This window comes from Gymnoscopelus braueri (genome assembly GCF_963280865.1).
Source record: "Gymnoscopelus braueri genome assembly, chromosome: 6".
NCBI lineage: Eukaryota > Metazoa > Chordata > Actinopteri > Myctophiformes > Myctophidae > Gymnoscopelus > Gymnoscopelus braueri.
Window position 1 is genome coordinate 30,548,522 of NC_137607.1, and position 13,121 is coordinate 30,561,642.

General features: G+C 40.6%; 1 protein-coding gene across 1 annotated transcript; it reads left to right on the forward strand.

Moving 5' to 3' along the window:
- Positions 1–1,324: 1,324 nt before the first annotated feature.
- On the forward strand, positions 1,325–8,283 carry LOC308087424 (guanine nucleotide-binding protein G(q) subunit alpha-like). The gene is made up of 8 exons (XM_080431263.1): positions 1,325–1,457; positions 4,341–4,528; positions 4,906–5,090; positions 5,704–5,858; positions 5,954–6,082; positions 6,623–6,752; positions 7,380–7,539; positions 7,835–8,283. The coding sequence occupies exons 2-8, from the start codon at positions 4,393–4,395 to the stop codon at positions 8,023–8,025; spliced, it is 1,086 nt and encodes a 361-aa protein (XP_080287389.1). The 5' UTR covers positions 1,325–1,457; positions 4,341–4,392; the 3' UTR covers positions 8,026–8,283.
- Positions 8,284–13,121: the final 4,838 nt, after the last annotated feature.

A 13,121-nucleotide genomic window follows, 5' to 3' on the forward strand; every position in this document is an offset into this window, starting at 1 on the left:
ATTATTTGCAGATAGACAATCGGTGTGTATATATGTAATATATATAAAATAAAGGTTAGGAAAGAGATAATGTGTTCCAATTTGTAGGAGTAGCAGTAAAAACTGTGTTTTGAAAAAAATGCAAAATGTAAAGCAGGCTGGTATGGAGCCATTTCAAGTGGGTTGGTGGTGTAAGCTTGACAGAAGAGCATACACAATAAAAACTGAGAGCTTACAAATTCAACCAAATAGGCTATGCAATGCACCGCAAGTTTTGTGTTCTTCACCAGATTTACCGATATGTTCAAGTTGCCCAATGAGGGTGTCTACTCTATCCCCTTTTCAAAGCGTTAGACCCCTGGGAGATGGATTGCTGAGGTGGAGCGCCACACCTAGCGTCAGCTCAGTCTGAGGAAGAGCGTTTAACATCACAGCAACTTTTGGTTGATATTCTAGCCCTCAGTGTGCATTAGGGGTGGGACGATATATCGATATATCGATATATCGCGATACTTTCTCCCGCGATAAATAATCGATATCCTCCCGGAAAATATCGATATCGATTTTTTTTTTTTTTTTTTTTTTAAGTTTGTGATACGTTGTTTTTCCTACTCTGTATTTGTGTAATGATGATTTTGAACTGTTTGGTGCTATTTTATGTGTTTATGAATTGAATACAAGGACTATCGTGATATATCGTTGGTGAATTTTCATGCAATATATCGTGATATCGCAATATATCGATATTTTCAGATATCGTGATATATCGTTGGTGAAATTTCATGCAATATATCGTGATATCGCAATATATCGGCATTTTCAGATATCGTGATATATATTGTTATCGTGGGCCTAATATCGTGATACATATCGTATCGTGAGGTACCCATATCGTCCCACCCCTAGTGTGCATACCATCAGATTTTTTATTCTTGCACTGATTGTCGCTGAGCACCTGCCAAATTTTGGGTTTGGGATGTGTGTTTTTTTCATACAGTTAATTTATAAACAATATGATTGGAATAAGTCATAATTTCATATACTCTTCTTCTATACTGTACATCAAGGTCCTGCAAATTGAAAAGCCCAACGGCTGAAAAGAACGATATTTTGTCTAATGGATGCTGCCTATTTAATAATGAATGTTCTTGGCAGTATGTTTTAATATCCATTGTTTACTCTGCTCCGCTGTCTTTGCTCTATACACACACACAGCTGCCCCTCCCTCTGCCTTTCCCATCAGAGCACAACCCTCATGCACACAGGAAGTCACATGGACAGCTTGACTTTATTTCCTCCTACGCAGCACAGAAGCAGGGAGTGGAATAGGGTCTGAGTAATAGAAGGGACAAGGCAAACGTGAGCGCTGGGAAGATGAACAGACGAACCTTTCATTTCCATTGAATATATGTGTTTGTGTACTGCTCTAAGCCAATATTTCACATCACCACAATACTTGAACTCAGCTATCATCAGGGGTAAGGACTTGTTACTTCATAGTGTACTGTTTTGCACAGTGTGATTACAAGTTATTCAATTTTACTTATTTATTCCTGAATTAAGCAATATTAGGCTACATGAGTGCCTTGTTCCTCACCGTATTGTGGTGGCAACAATGAGGGTAGCGTACACCCTCGGGTTTAATATTGTGAATGTAGAACAGTTCTGAACAAAATAAAATACAATGAAAATGCATTAATATTGTGGGGCAGTATGCTCTCAAAATAAACATGCGAGAGTTTTCTCTGTTTCCATGGAAATACTTGGGATCTGACTGACACATCACTAGCACTGTACCTGTTTACTCAGCCAGTTCAGAGTCCAGACCCATTGAGATGGCTCTGGGCCAGCCAACATGAGATAATGAGCTAAAACGGACATTAGGGCATCATAGCTTTGGAAGACTGAAAGACTGGTTAATCCGTCTGTGCTAGAAGTTCACTGTATGTCTTTGTTTCCACTGAGTGTAATAAAGGCTTTCAACTGCTGCAACAGTGCCACAACACTCATTGAGGAATACAGTGAACTTGTGGCAGAGACACAATTATGATCAAAATGTCTCAAATGTCAGAGACTCAACTCATGATGTTAGTGAATACACGTCAAGGGCCTACCCTTAAATGTCATTATTTAATGTGTATATACTTTCTGTGTATACTTCAATAACAAAACGTTTATTATTAGTTTGCATAGCTCTGATCACACATGCTGCTTGACTGCTTCAAAAACCCTAACCCTAACTTAATGACATACAGTAGGCTTACAGTCTAACTAAACCAATAAATGTGTTCTTTATCTAAAATATTTGATTGGTTCAAATTACATTTAAGAACTAGAAAAAGTGCTCCTCGGAGCACAGGTCTCCGCCAGGTCAGGTACGTTATTGTGGCCTCCTGGTGGCGCTATAATAGGCCAATGTGAAAAGGGTGCCATTTGTTCAAGGGCTTTTCACTGCAATCGGACACTGCATTCATGATTTGAGGCATTTTGTTCCAAAAATATGTTTGCAGAATTAGACCTGCTGGTGGCGCTATAACAGGCCAATGTGAAAAGGGTGGCATTTCTTCGTCGGCCTAATAGAAATGTGCGTGTGAAATTTCACGGAAATCGCAAGCTGCGTTCATGATTTGAGGCATTTTGTTCAAAACGGAACAATCCTGCAAACTTTGGAAGCCAATCTTAGGCAATCAGGATGGAATATAGGAAATTGGATAAATCCGTGTTGATCACATGACTATAGAGATACTGTGTACCGATTTGTGTGATGTTTGGACAAAATCTGTAGGAGTAGTATCAATAAATGTGTTTTGCACATATCGGCCTCCTGGTGGCGCTATAAACGGCCAATCTGAAAAATGGGCCAGAGGTTCTGAGTTGGCATCCAGGGAGTGTGCGTGCACAGTTTCGCAGCGGCCGGGCCAACGGTGCCAGAGATTAGCTGCTAACGGACGGACAGGACGGACACACGGACGGACGGACGGACGGACGGACGGACGGACGGACGGACGGACAGGGGGTAAAACATACTCTCTCGCCATGCCTTTCGGCCTGGCAGAGACAATGAACACTGGAAGCTGTTGGATCTCATTAAGCAATACTAATGTATGCAATGCTGGAAAATACTCAGAATCGCAGACATTTTGTGGCATTATTTATTTCTGAACAGACAACAAAATTCCTGGATTGTCTAAGCAAATCCGAGTGGCAATCCCACACATTAAATGGCACAGTAGTCTGTCTGTCTGTCTGTCTGTCTGTCTGTCTGTCTGTCTGTCTGTCTGTCTGTCTGTCTGTCTGTCTGTCTGTCTGTCTGTCTGTCTGTCTGTCTGTCGGTCGGTCTAAACTCGCAATGGTGTCCTTTAAGGAGGAAATATTCCATACCCGTCACATGACACTGCAAAGAATTACATTAAAACCATTGAATCTAGTATCAAGTGTTTGTACTAGACTATATGATTTGTTAAGGTGTTGTGTTGTTAAAGTGTAGGCTATATTTATATATTTTTAAGATATAACCAAATACTTTCACATTATCAGATAAGACATCTCAGCAAATAATTCATTAACAGGATTAACAGACTAAAGACTTTTTGATTGATTGATTGAATACTTTATTAACAGTTTGCCAAAAAAAAGCACAGAAAGTACAGTTCTATACAGGATTGCTAAAAGGATTAAACCCAAGAAACCACTATGGTTTGTTTTCATTGCTTCTAATGTGCAATTGTGCATGCAGCTTCTCACACAGCTAATTTAATTTGCCAAGGTAATTTGCCTATATATCAAGTTCAGTAGATTAAAAGTAACCTAAACCCAAATCTAGTGGCTTTAACCCTCGTAGGGTCTTCGTGTTTTAGTCACACCCAGGGCCTTCGGGTCACTTTGACCCGAAGGCCCTGGGTGAAAATTTTCATTTTCATGAAAATGAAAATTTTCATTTTCATATCACATGTTTAGTACAGTAAATAAGGCAAATAGAATAAGTTTCATAGAGAACAAAAATGTTTTACATACTTTTAATTCATGTTGAAAATGTTAAACCGGGTTAAAAGGACCCGAGGACCCTACGAGAGTTAATCAATAAACTATGATGAGGGCTGCCCACAGAAATAGCTGGGCTTCTGTAAAGGTCCAGACAGTGAATGGGCCCTCCTCACGTTTAACTCTTTAACACACCCTGAGATATGTAGCTAGTCTATGCCACACTTTTTACGGGCAAGCCCAAGGGGTGGGCCAATCAAGTGGCCCACCCCTTGATTTAATAACATATTGTTGTGTTTATTCAATATGGGTACATCATTTCATGTGTTTATTTCAATATTTCTGAAAAGTATTTGAGTCTTGTCCTGTGTACTTTGCAGAAAGGATTAGGACTGTCACCTAGCCTTTATCCAAAAGTGAAGCACCAGGCTCATGAGTGTTGGTTCCATGGCTGCCTGCTGTCTCAGCAAGAAGGCTCAAGAGGCTCGTTGGATCAATGAGAAGATAGAGAGACAGCTCCTTCGGGACAAAATGAATGAGAGAAGAACAGTCAAGTTCCTTTTGCTTGGTATAAGGCACATCAAATTAACCTAAGTTCAATATAGTGTAAAATGAGGAAACAACGCAAAACTGTGCACACACTCCCTGAATGCCCCACATTTTTCACATGGGCCTGTTATAGCTCCACTGTTAAAATCAGAGTCATTGGTGCTATAACAGGCCGATTCGTGTTTTTGCCTACAGTATAACTGCACCAATCTGTGTAAAACTTTGTAAGCGCACCTTTGCCCTGCATACAGTCATTAGCAAGAGGCAGACTATTTTAAAAATGAATAATTGGAAAGACAAATTGAAATCCAAATGGACCTAGACAGACACAGAGACTACAGCACTTTGCACAGTATATTGTGTACAATATGTGTTTGTTTGTTCGTCATGTCTTAGGGACTGGTGAGAGTGGGAAGAGCACATTTCTCAAACAAATGAGAATCATTCATGGTTCTGGATACTCTGAGGAGGACAGGAGATGCTTCACCAGGCTGATCTATCAGCACATCTTCACAGCAATGCTGTCTATAATTCATGCTATGACCACACTACAGATCCCTTACACGTATGAACACAACAAGGTACAGTAATGGTATCTACTTCCAATACGCTGGTCAATGCTTTGCACAGCGTTGTCAGCACAATAACCCCAACAACTACAGCCAAGCTCATAATGCACTGCGAGGCATCATGTTTTCTGCTTGTATTATGTTAAAGGACTGGCGCGCAAATAGGTCATGCCCCAACATCAGCAGGAATGGACAATGTAAATTAACAGTTTCTGTTGTGCGTGATGTCAGACCAGAGCTTGATCAATGAGAGAGAGAGAGAGAGAGAGAGAGAGAGAGAGAGAGAGAGAGAGAGAGAGAGAGAGAGAGAGAGAGAGACACACACACAGACACAGACAGCTTGATCAGCAATAGAGAAGGGGATAGAAGGACAGGGGGAGGGAGATTGACAGCTTGATTGATTAGTGAGAGATAGAGAGGGAGGGAGAGTGAGAGGGGGAGTGAGCCTTGTGGACTGGACTGTGTGTGTGTGTGTGTGTGTGTGTGTGTGTGTGTGTGTGTGTGTGTGTGTGTGTGTGTGTGTGTGTGTGTGTGTGTGTGTGTGTGTGTGTGTGTGTGTGTTGGATAGATACATGGATGGATTGTTATTGGGATCTATCTTCTCTGCTTCTCTGCTTCTGCTCAGGCCTATGCCAGTACAGTCAGTGAGGTAGATGTGGAGAAGGTCACAACGTTTATGAATCCATATGTTGAAGCCATCAAGAGCCTATGGACTGACCCTGGGATCCAGCAATGCTACAGTCGGAAGAGAGAATACCAGATCTCAGACTCAGCCAGATAGTGAGTGGACACAGAGACCAAATCAACTGTCTCAGACCTTACCAAACACCACTGATTCTGGTTCTTACTTCTGTCCCCTGTTCATGTGTGCACAGCTATCTCAATGCCCTTGACCGCATCACTGATTCTGCGTATGTGCCAACACAACAGGATGTCCTGAGGGTGAGGGTTCCCACCACAGGTGTTATGGAGTACCGTTTTGACTTGCATGGCTGCATCTTCAGGTGGGCCCTTTCAAATACCTAGTATTGTGACTGCTTCATTTAGTCAGTTGTGTCCTATATTATTAGTAATTAGAATATGGTGTGTATGAAGGGTTTAAGGATTTAAGCTAGCAACAACAATGTTACAAAAGAAAAATACAGCCTATACTGAGGCAACTGGAGCAACTGCCAAAAAACACCATTCATCAAATTTTTGTTTTGTTGCTATATATTGCTATATAATAGCACTCGTCTTGTTTTGTTGTGTGCCTTTTGTCTGAGAAAATATTTTCTCAGACTAGTGTGTTCCAGAGGAACTGTCCTCACACATGTCAGACAATATATGAAAGTAATGAATAAAGTAATCAAACAAGTAATGAAACAGTTGACAGGAAAATAGAAAGGTAAATACAGCTTAAATGTAATATTCACGTTTTAGGCTTTTGATGTGCCTAAGCAGTGTACACTGTCAGATAAACACATTTACATAAATACATGCAATTTTATTCACAAGGTATTGTAGATGCTATTTGTTCCTATGTCCTTAAAATGTATTTCCAGGATGGTAGATGTTGGTGGTCAGCGCTCAGAGAGGAGAAAGTGGATGCACTGTTTTGAAGAGGTTAGCGCTGTCTTGTTCCTGGTAGCCCTCAGCGAGTATGACCAGGTTCTTGCTGAGTCTGTCAATGAGGTAACACTCAGGCTGTATGTCAGCATCATGCAAAGCACGTATACTACACATAGATTAAAGTTACAATATGCAGCCTCTACTGATAAACAAGGGGATCTATAACACATATTTTTGTTTGAAAAACAAAGCACCTTAACCCCTCTTCCTCTGCACTTCACCCCTGGCTCCCAATCCCTTTTCTATTGCACCTAACATACTATGGCAGCCAAAGTAAGCTGCACTTATACAGTAGCTTCTACTGTGGTTGTTATTATATGAAGACATAGGTTATTTTTTCTGCATAGTGTCTGTGTGTGTGTGTGTGTGTGTGTGTGTGTGTGTGTGTGTGTGTGTGTGCGTGCGTGCGTGCGTGCGTGCGTGCGTGCGTGCGTGCGTGCGTGTGTGTGTGTGTGTGTGTGTGTGCGCGTGCGTGTGTGTGTTTATAGCTGCAGGGGGAGCCCTTTAGTCACTATAGTGAATAAATATTATTTATGCACATAATAACTTCAACAATAACTACAATTCAACACTAGTTCGAAGAACACCTCTCAGTAAAGGTTGCACATTGAAGTATTAGACTGTACTCCACTGTGTGTGTGTGTGTGTGTGTGTGTATATATATATATATACGGTTTTTTTCCCACACAGAATCGAATGGAGAAAAGCAAAGCCTTGTTCCAGACAATAATGTCCTGTGAATGGTTTCAACATTCCAAAATCTTCCAAATCTTGATTTTGAACAAGACAGATTTGCTGGAGGAAAAGATTATGTTTTCACATTTGGTTGACTACTACCCTGAATATGATGGTAAGATAACCTTTCTAGTAGAGCCACAAAATGTCACTTTCTTGGGTCTTTCTTATTGTTATAAAATGATTCGCATGTTATAAATGTACAATATTTATTCAAATTTGAACTTTTTTCAAAATTTTGTATTTTTTAAGACATTTGTAACAGTATTTTGAGCACTATTTAAATGCTTTTAATTTGAATGTAAAATAATTTGTATTGTTTACTAAAACGGTTTGTAGGTCCCTGTATCCCCAGCATATACTACAACAGTTTATTAATTAATACATTTTGAATTGGCTCTTTTTACCAGGTCCCCAACGGGATGCCAAAGCAGCAGGAGAATTCATATCGAAGATGTTTTTAGATCTGAATACAAACAGCAGAAAATGCATATACACTCACTTCACCTGTGTCACTGACACACAGAACATGAGAGTTTCCTTCGATTGTGTCAGAGACATCATCTTTGCGATGCGTTGTTACCAGTACGAACTTCTATGAATAAGATGAGAAATGACTGAACAAACAACAAAAATATCACTTGCACCACCTTTAACTCAGGAAGAATCTTTAATTTGAATAAGACTGTCTCAATTAGTATTTTTTTATGAGCTTGCACTTTGAAAAATTGAGCTATAATTTCATATACTCTTCTGTACATATAATTCTATATACATCTATATATTTTCAAGTTCCTGCAAATTGAATCATGAAAACCCAATGACTGAAAAGAAATATCGTCTAACTAATGACAGTGTCTATTTATTTATCTTTCTCAGTAGTGAAATTGTAGGCTTACAGTTTAATAATATTTGTACATGGAACTATGTTTTAATAAAGTAACTGCAATCTGGGTGAGTGTACTGTTTACTCTGAGTGAATAAATCGGCACAAATCTGTATTCGTTATGTTGTTGCCAAGTAGGGCAGGTACACACTGTAGGACTTTTAAAGTGGTCGGGGGTCGTCTGATCGTTAAGCATTACACACTGCAGGAGTTTATTTCTTGAAATCGGCTGTCATATGTCGTTGTGATTTTCACCCTATAGATTGATCCCCGACCAGGGATTACACACTGTAGGATAGTTCACTAGGATGCTATCTCCAGAGTCAGACCCAATACATACATTTGTGTTTATTCCAATTCATTTTAATCGACGTATCCCGTGATATGCCTCTCTCCCTCTCCCTCTCCCTCTCCCCCTCTCTCTCCCTCTCTCTCTCTCGCACGTCAAGTGCGCTGAAGTCAGTGACAGCGTTGCCATGTCCGCTTATTATAAGCGACTTCGGGATTGTTTTTCTGTAAAGTTGCTTGAAAGTGTAGTTGCTTTTTTGGCCTTGTTTCCTAATATTGTTTGAACCAGTTGTTCTCAAACATTTTCATGGCAAAGACCCCCAAATTAATAATAATAATTAATTGTCCGCAGAGGCGCAGACCTCCCCCTTCTGAAAATATGTTGTGCCATAGACCCCCATACAAGATCTGTGTGGATTTGGAAAATATTCCAAAAAAAAAATTCTCCCCCCCCAAAATTTCTTCTTTAAAAAAAGCCTATCTACAACGTGAGCTTGTAGATCGTCTATTTTCAAGTATCCAATGTATTTGTATATAGGCTTAGTATAAGTACTCATTTTCACAAACCTGGTTGCTTATTTCTCTCGCAAAATCTGGCAACACTCACAGACCAGGACACACACACACATACACACACACACATCGCTCGCTCTCTGTGTCTTTCTCTCTATCTCTGTGCAATAGTCTCAAATAAACATCCCCCCTTCGAGCACGCTCGCTCACTCTCATTCTGTTTTATAATAATGTTTAACTTAATACAGGACTGGACGGTAACTATGCAGCGGATCTGTTTGTTGTGGTCAGGTCCACCGACCTTCCATAGCCACCATGGCTGTAATGTGCTCTCATTGGCTGTAGCGTGCATCTCCTCGCAAGGTGGTCACAGCTCCTTTCATACTGTAAGATATTGTCTGCTGTCCTGTCTGGGACACATCTGAATATCTAACATGGTAGTTATCTGAAAACGGTCGGAAAGCCGTCGCAGAGCGGATAATCGCGGCCACATCTTCTCGCGGAACCTTTCACACACAGCAAGCATTAGCTCGCCGATCAAAGGCCGATCTGTGTCAGATCGGGAGGTTTTTTCGGCGAGCGCCAAAAAAGGTCGGCGACAGCAATATCGTACTAAATATCCTGCAGTGTGTACCTCTTAACTGATCAAGATTGCATTGTTGCGTATACGCATTTACAACAGGGCCGCAGGATGCAGGCTGCAGGACTCTCCTGCACAGAAGGAAATGTGACATTCACCCGGACTGATTCTTTTATGAGGTAGAATGACTGCTGAAAGCAGCTAATCCAATTGAACAGATGTTTCTGCATACCCGCCTGCCTGAATTCTGCATACCCGCCTGCCTGCCAGAATTCAAAAGGCACTGCTCCAAGGCAGCTTGCAAGCCCCATGACGGACAGCGATGGTGCCACGACTGGCCATTCCATGTACACTCCAAGGGACACCGGCATGCCCCCTCCAATGGCAGGTAGGCCAGCTTACCTACAGTACCAAGGGAAATCCAGGAATCAACTGTCTGTTGTCAGGCACTCCGCACTTGGGTGGTGCACCACCACCGCAGAGGTTGTAGGTTTGAATGTGCATCCGGCTTTGTCGAGCGTCTATACAAACACAATTGGCCAATGTTCGAGGGAGGGAAGCCGGGCGGGGAGGGTGATATTTGTCACCGCAGGTACTCCTACGGGCTGAGGAGCCCCCCCCCCCCCCCTCTCTCTCTCTCTCTCTCTCTCTCTCTCTCTCTCTCTGATGATGAAAAAATCATGTTTTCACATTTGGTGGACTACTTCCCTGAATATAATGGTGAGATGGGGCCACAAAATGTCACTCAGATAAGCATGGGATTTCTTATAGTCATAAATAGATAAGCATGTTATTCATTATTAATTACATTTTTTTATATTATGCATCTTTTGATTTTAAAACAATGTTTTTTTTGTGCTAAATACATTTTAATTTCAATGTATTGGTATTTGTATTGTTTCCTACTGAAACTGGTCTTTTTTCCCCTGGTGTGTACAGTAACAATCTTCTATTTATTTTTAATTAAAGCTATTGATAAACCATTGAATTCACGGTGCTGTCTCTTTTTTGCCAGGTCCCCAACAGGATGCCCAGGCAGGAAGAGAATTCATATTGAAGATGTTTTTAGATCTGAATCCAGATCAGAGTTAAGTAATTTACTCCCACTTCACCTGTGCTACAGACACAGAGAACATTAGGTTTGTCTTCCTTGCTGCTAAACACTAACCTGACTCCGTCAAAAGGAAGAAGCTTGCAACACACATTTTGTTTCACAGCTGAAATCAAATGCAAATGAGATTTCCGGAGGGAGGGGGGTTTACCAGGCTAGCCAAACACTACATCTTGCAGATCAACCTAGAGGAGAACAACCTTTTATAAATTAGTAGAGGTGCCACTGTAACATTCTCTGTTTCATCAAAAGAAGCCACAATAATAACTAGAAAGTGATGCTCCGCCAAGAGCATATCACTGCCAGGCTGGGTGGCCTAGGCCGGGCTGTGTAAGTTGTGGTATAGCCATGGAAGCTTCGGGGGGAATTAGCTTTTCTACGACATAGGGTTTGACTTTTCACATTTATTGGCAGCATCATTGGCCAGAAGTGAAAGTGCTTTTGGAGGTGCGCTCATAGAGCCCCCTCATTCTGCGATTCCAATTTGATTGGACATTGAATGTGTGATATGTGACGCTTTTTTGTTATGAATAGGCCCCTCCCACTACTTTTGTAAGCCAATTACAGGCAAACTGGAATATCAAAAAGCTATTTGATACTCATTATCACGTGACCCCTGAGGTCTACAGTACCTAATGTGGTGAAGATTGGTAAAAAGAAAATCATGTTTCTGCAACAAACAGAGACATTTTTTGTATTTGTGGCACCCCTTTTGGTCAGATTTTGTATAATCTTTTTTGTACAAAATGGCATGACATTTAATGACATTTAAGGTTGCCGACCGCTGGATAAGTGAAGTGAAAGCGCTTTTGGCTCTGAGTTGTGTAGAGCTCATGTTGTCATAACGTTTGAAAATACTTTATTTTAAGCACTATATTATTGGATAAAGTCATTGTGGACTCATCCAGTTTATTGTAACTATGACTAGTTTGGATGAATCGGTCAAATTGACCATTTGGGAATGTGAATGTGGAGAATACTGTGTTGACATTGTATAAGAGATAAGAATGTATGTCTTGAAGCATTTATTGTCATTTTGTGAACATCTGAGCTTATTGGGTTTTGATACAGTATTTGAATATCTTTAAAACAAAGAAAGTAAAGAAAACTTACCGGCAGTTAAAGTACCGGCATTACTTTTACTGTTTATTTATATATAAATGAAGACAAATCGAGTCTTTCTCCTGTTCTTTCCCTGTTTATCTGTTCATGCCACTGGGGCCTGTAACAGCTTCTATTTTTATGTATAATTATTTGCAGATTGACAATCGGTGTGCAATATAAAAAAAAAGTTCATCACATTACTCCAGAGATAATGTGTTCCAATTTGTGTGAGATTGGGACTCAAATCTGTAGGCGTAGCAGTAACAAGTGTGTTTTGAAGAAAATGTAAAATGGCTGAAAATCTAGTCAGTTCAAGTCTGATATTGGGATCTAAGGTTCAAGCTATAGACCAAAATGTAAAGAAGTCTGGTATAGTGCCACTTCAAGTGGGTTGGTAGTGTAAGCTTGACAGAAGAGCCTACACAATACTGAGAGCTTACAAATTCAACCAAATAGGCTATGCAATACACTGCAGGTTGAATCGAGTTTTGTGTATTTCACCAGATTTACTGAAATGTCCAAGTTGCCCAATGAGGGTGTCAACTCTATCCCCTTTTCAAAGTGTTAGACCCCTGGAAGATGGATTGCTGAGTTGGAGCGCCACACCTAGCGTCAGCTCAGTCTGAGGAAGAGCGTTTAGCTCCAAACGTCACAGCAACTTTTGGTGCATTAAAGCATCTATAATATTCAAGCCCTCAGTGTGCAAGCGTTTATTTTATTTTTTATTCTTGCACTGATCGTCGCTCAGCACCTGCACAACTTTTGGTTTGGTATGTGCATGTCGTTTTTTCTTTTTCATACAGTTAATCCATAAACAATCTTTGATTGGAATAAGTCACTCCCTGTATTTTTTTTACAAGACCTTGTACTTTGACAAATTGTACAATCATTTCATACACCATTCTGCTATACTGTACATCATGGTCCTGCAAATTGAAAAGCCCAACGGCTGAAAAGAAAGATATTGTGTCTAATGGATGCTGCCTATTTAATTATATGTATTAGTGTCGACATTTTATGAATATGCTTACAGGTTAATAATTAATGTTCTTGGCAGTATGTTTTAATATCCATTCTTTACTCTGCTCCGCTGTCTTTGCTCTATACACACACGGCCGCCCCTCCCTCTGCCTTTCCCATCAGAGCACAACCCTCGTGCACACAGGAAGTCACATGGACAGCTTGATTTGATTTCCCTCCTACGCAGCACAGAAG

Bases quoted from the DNA above. Each gene is read 5' to 3' on its own strand.
- LOC308087424 (XM_080431263.1), top strand. From the start codon at position 4,393: ATGAGTGTTGGTTCCATGGCTGCCTGCTGTCTCAGCAAGAAGGCTCAA. The intron at 5,859-5,953 runs GTGAGTGGACAC...ATGTGTGCACAG, and splicing joins ATCTCAGACTCAGCCAGATA to CTATCTCAATGCCCTTGACC. The intron at 6,083-6,622 runs GTGGGCCCTTTC...ATGTATTTCCAG, and splicing joins TTGCATGGCTGCATCTTCAG to GATGGTAGATGTTGGTGGTC.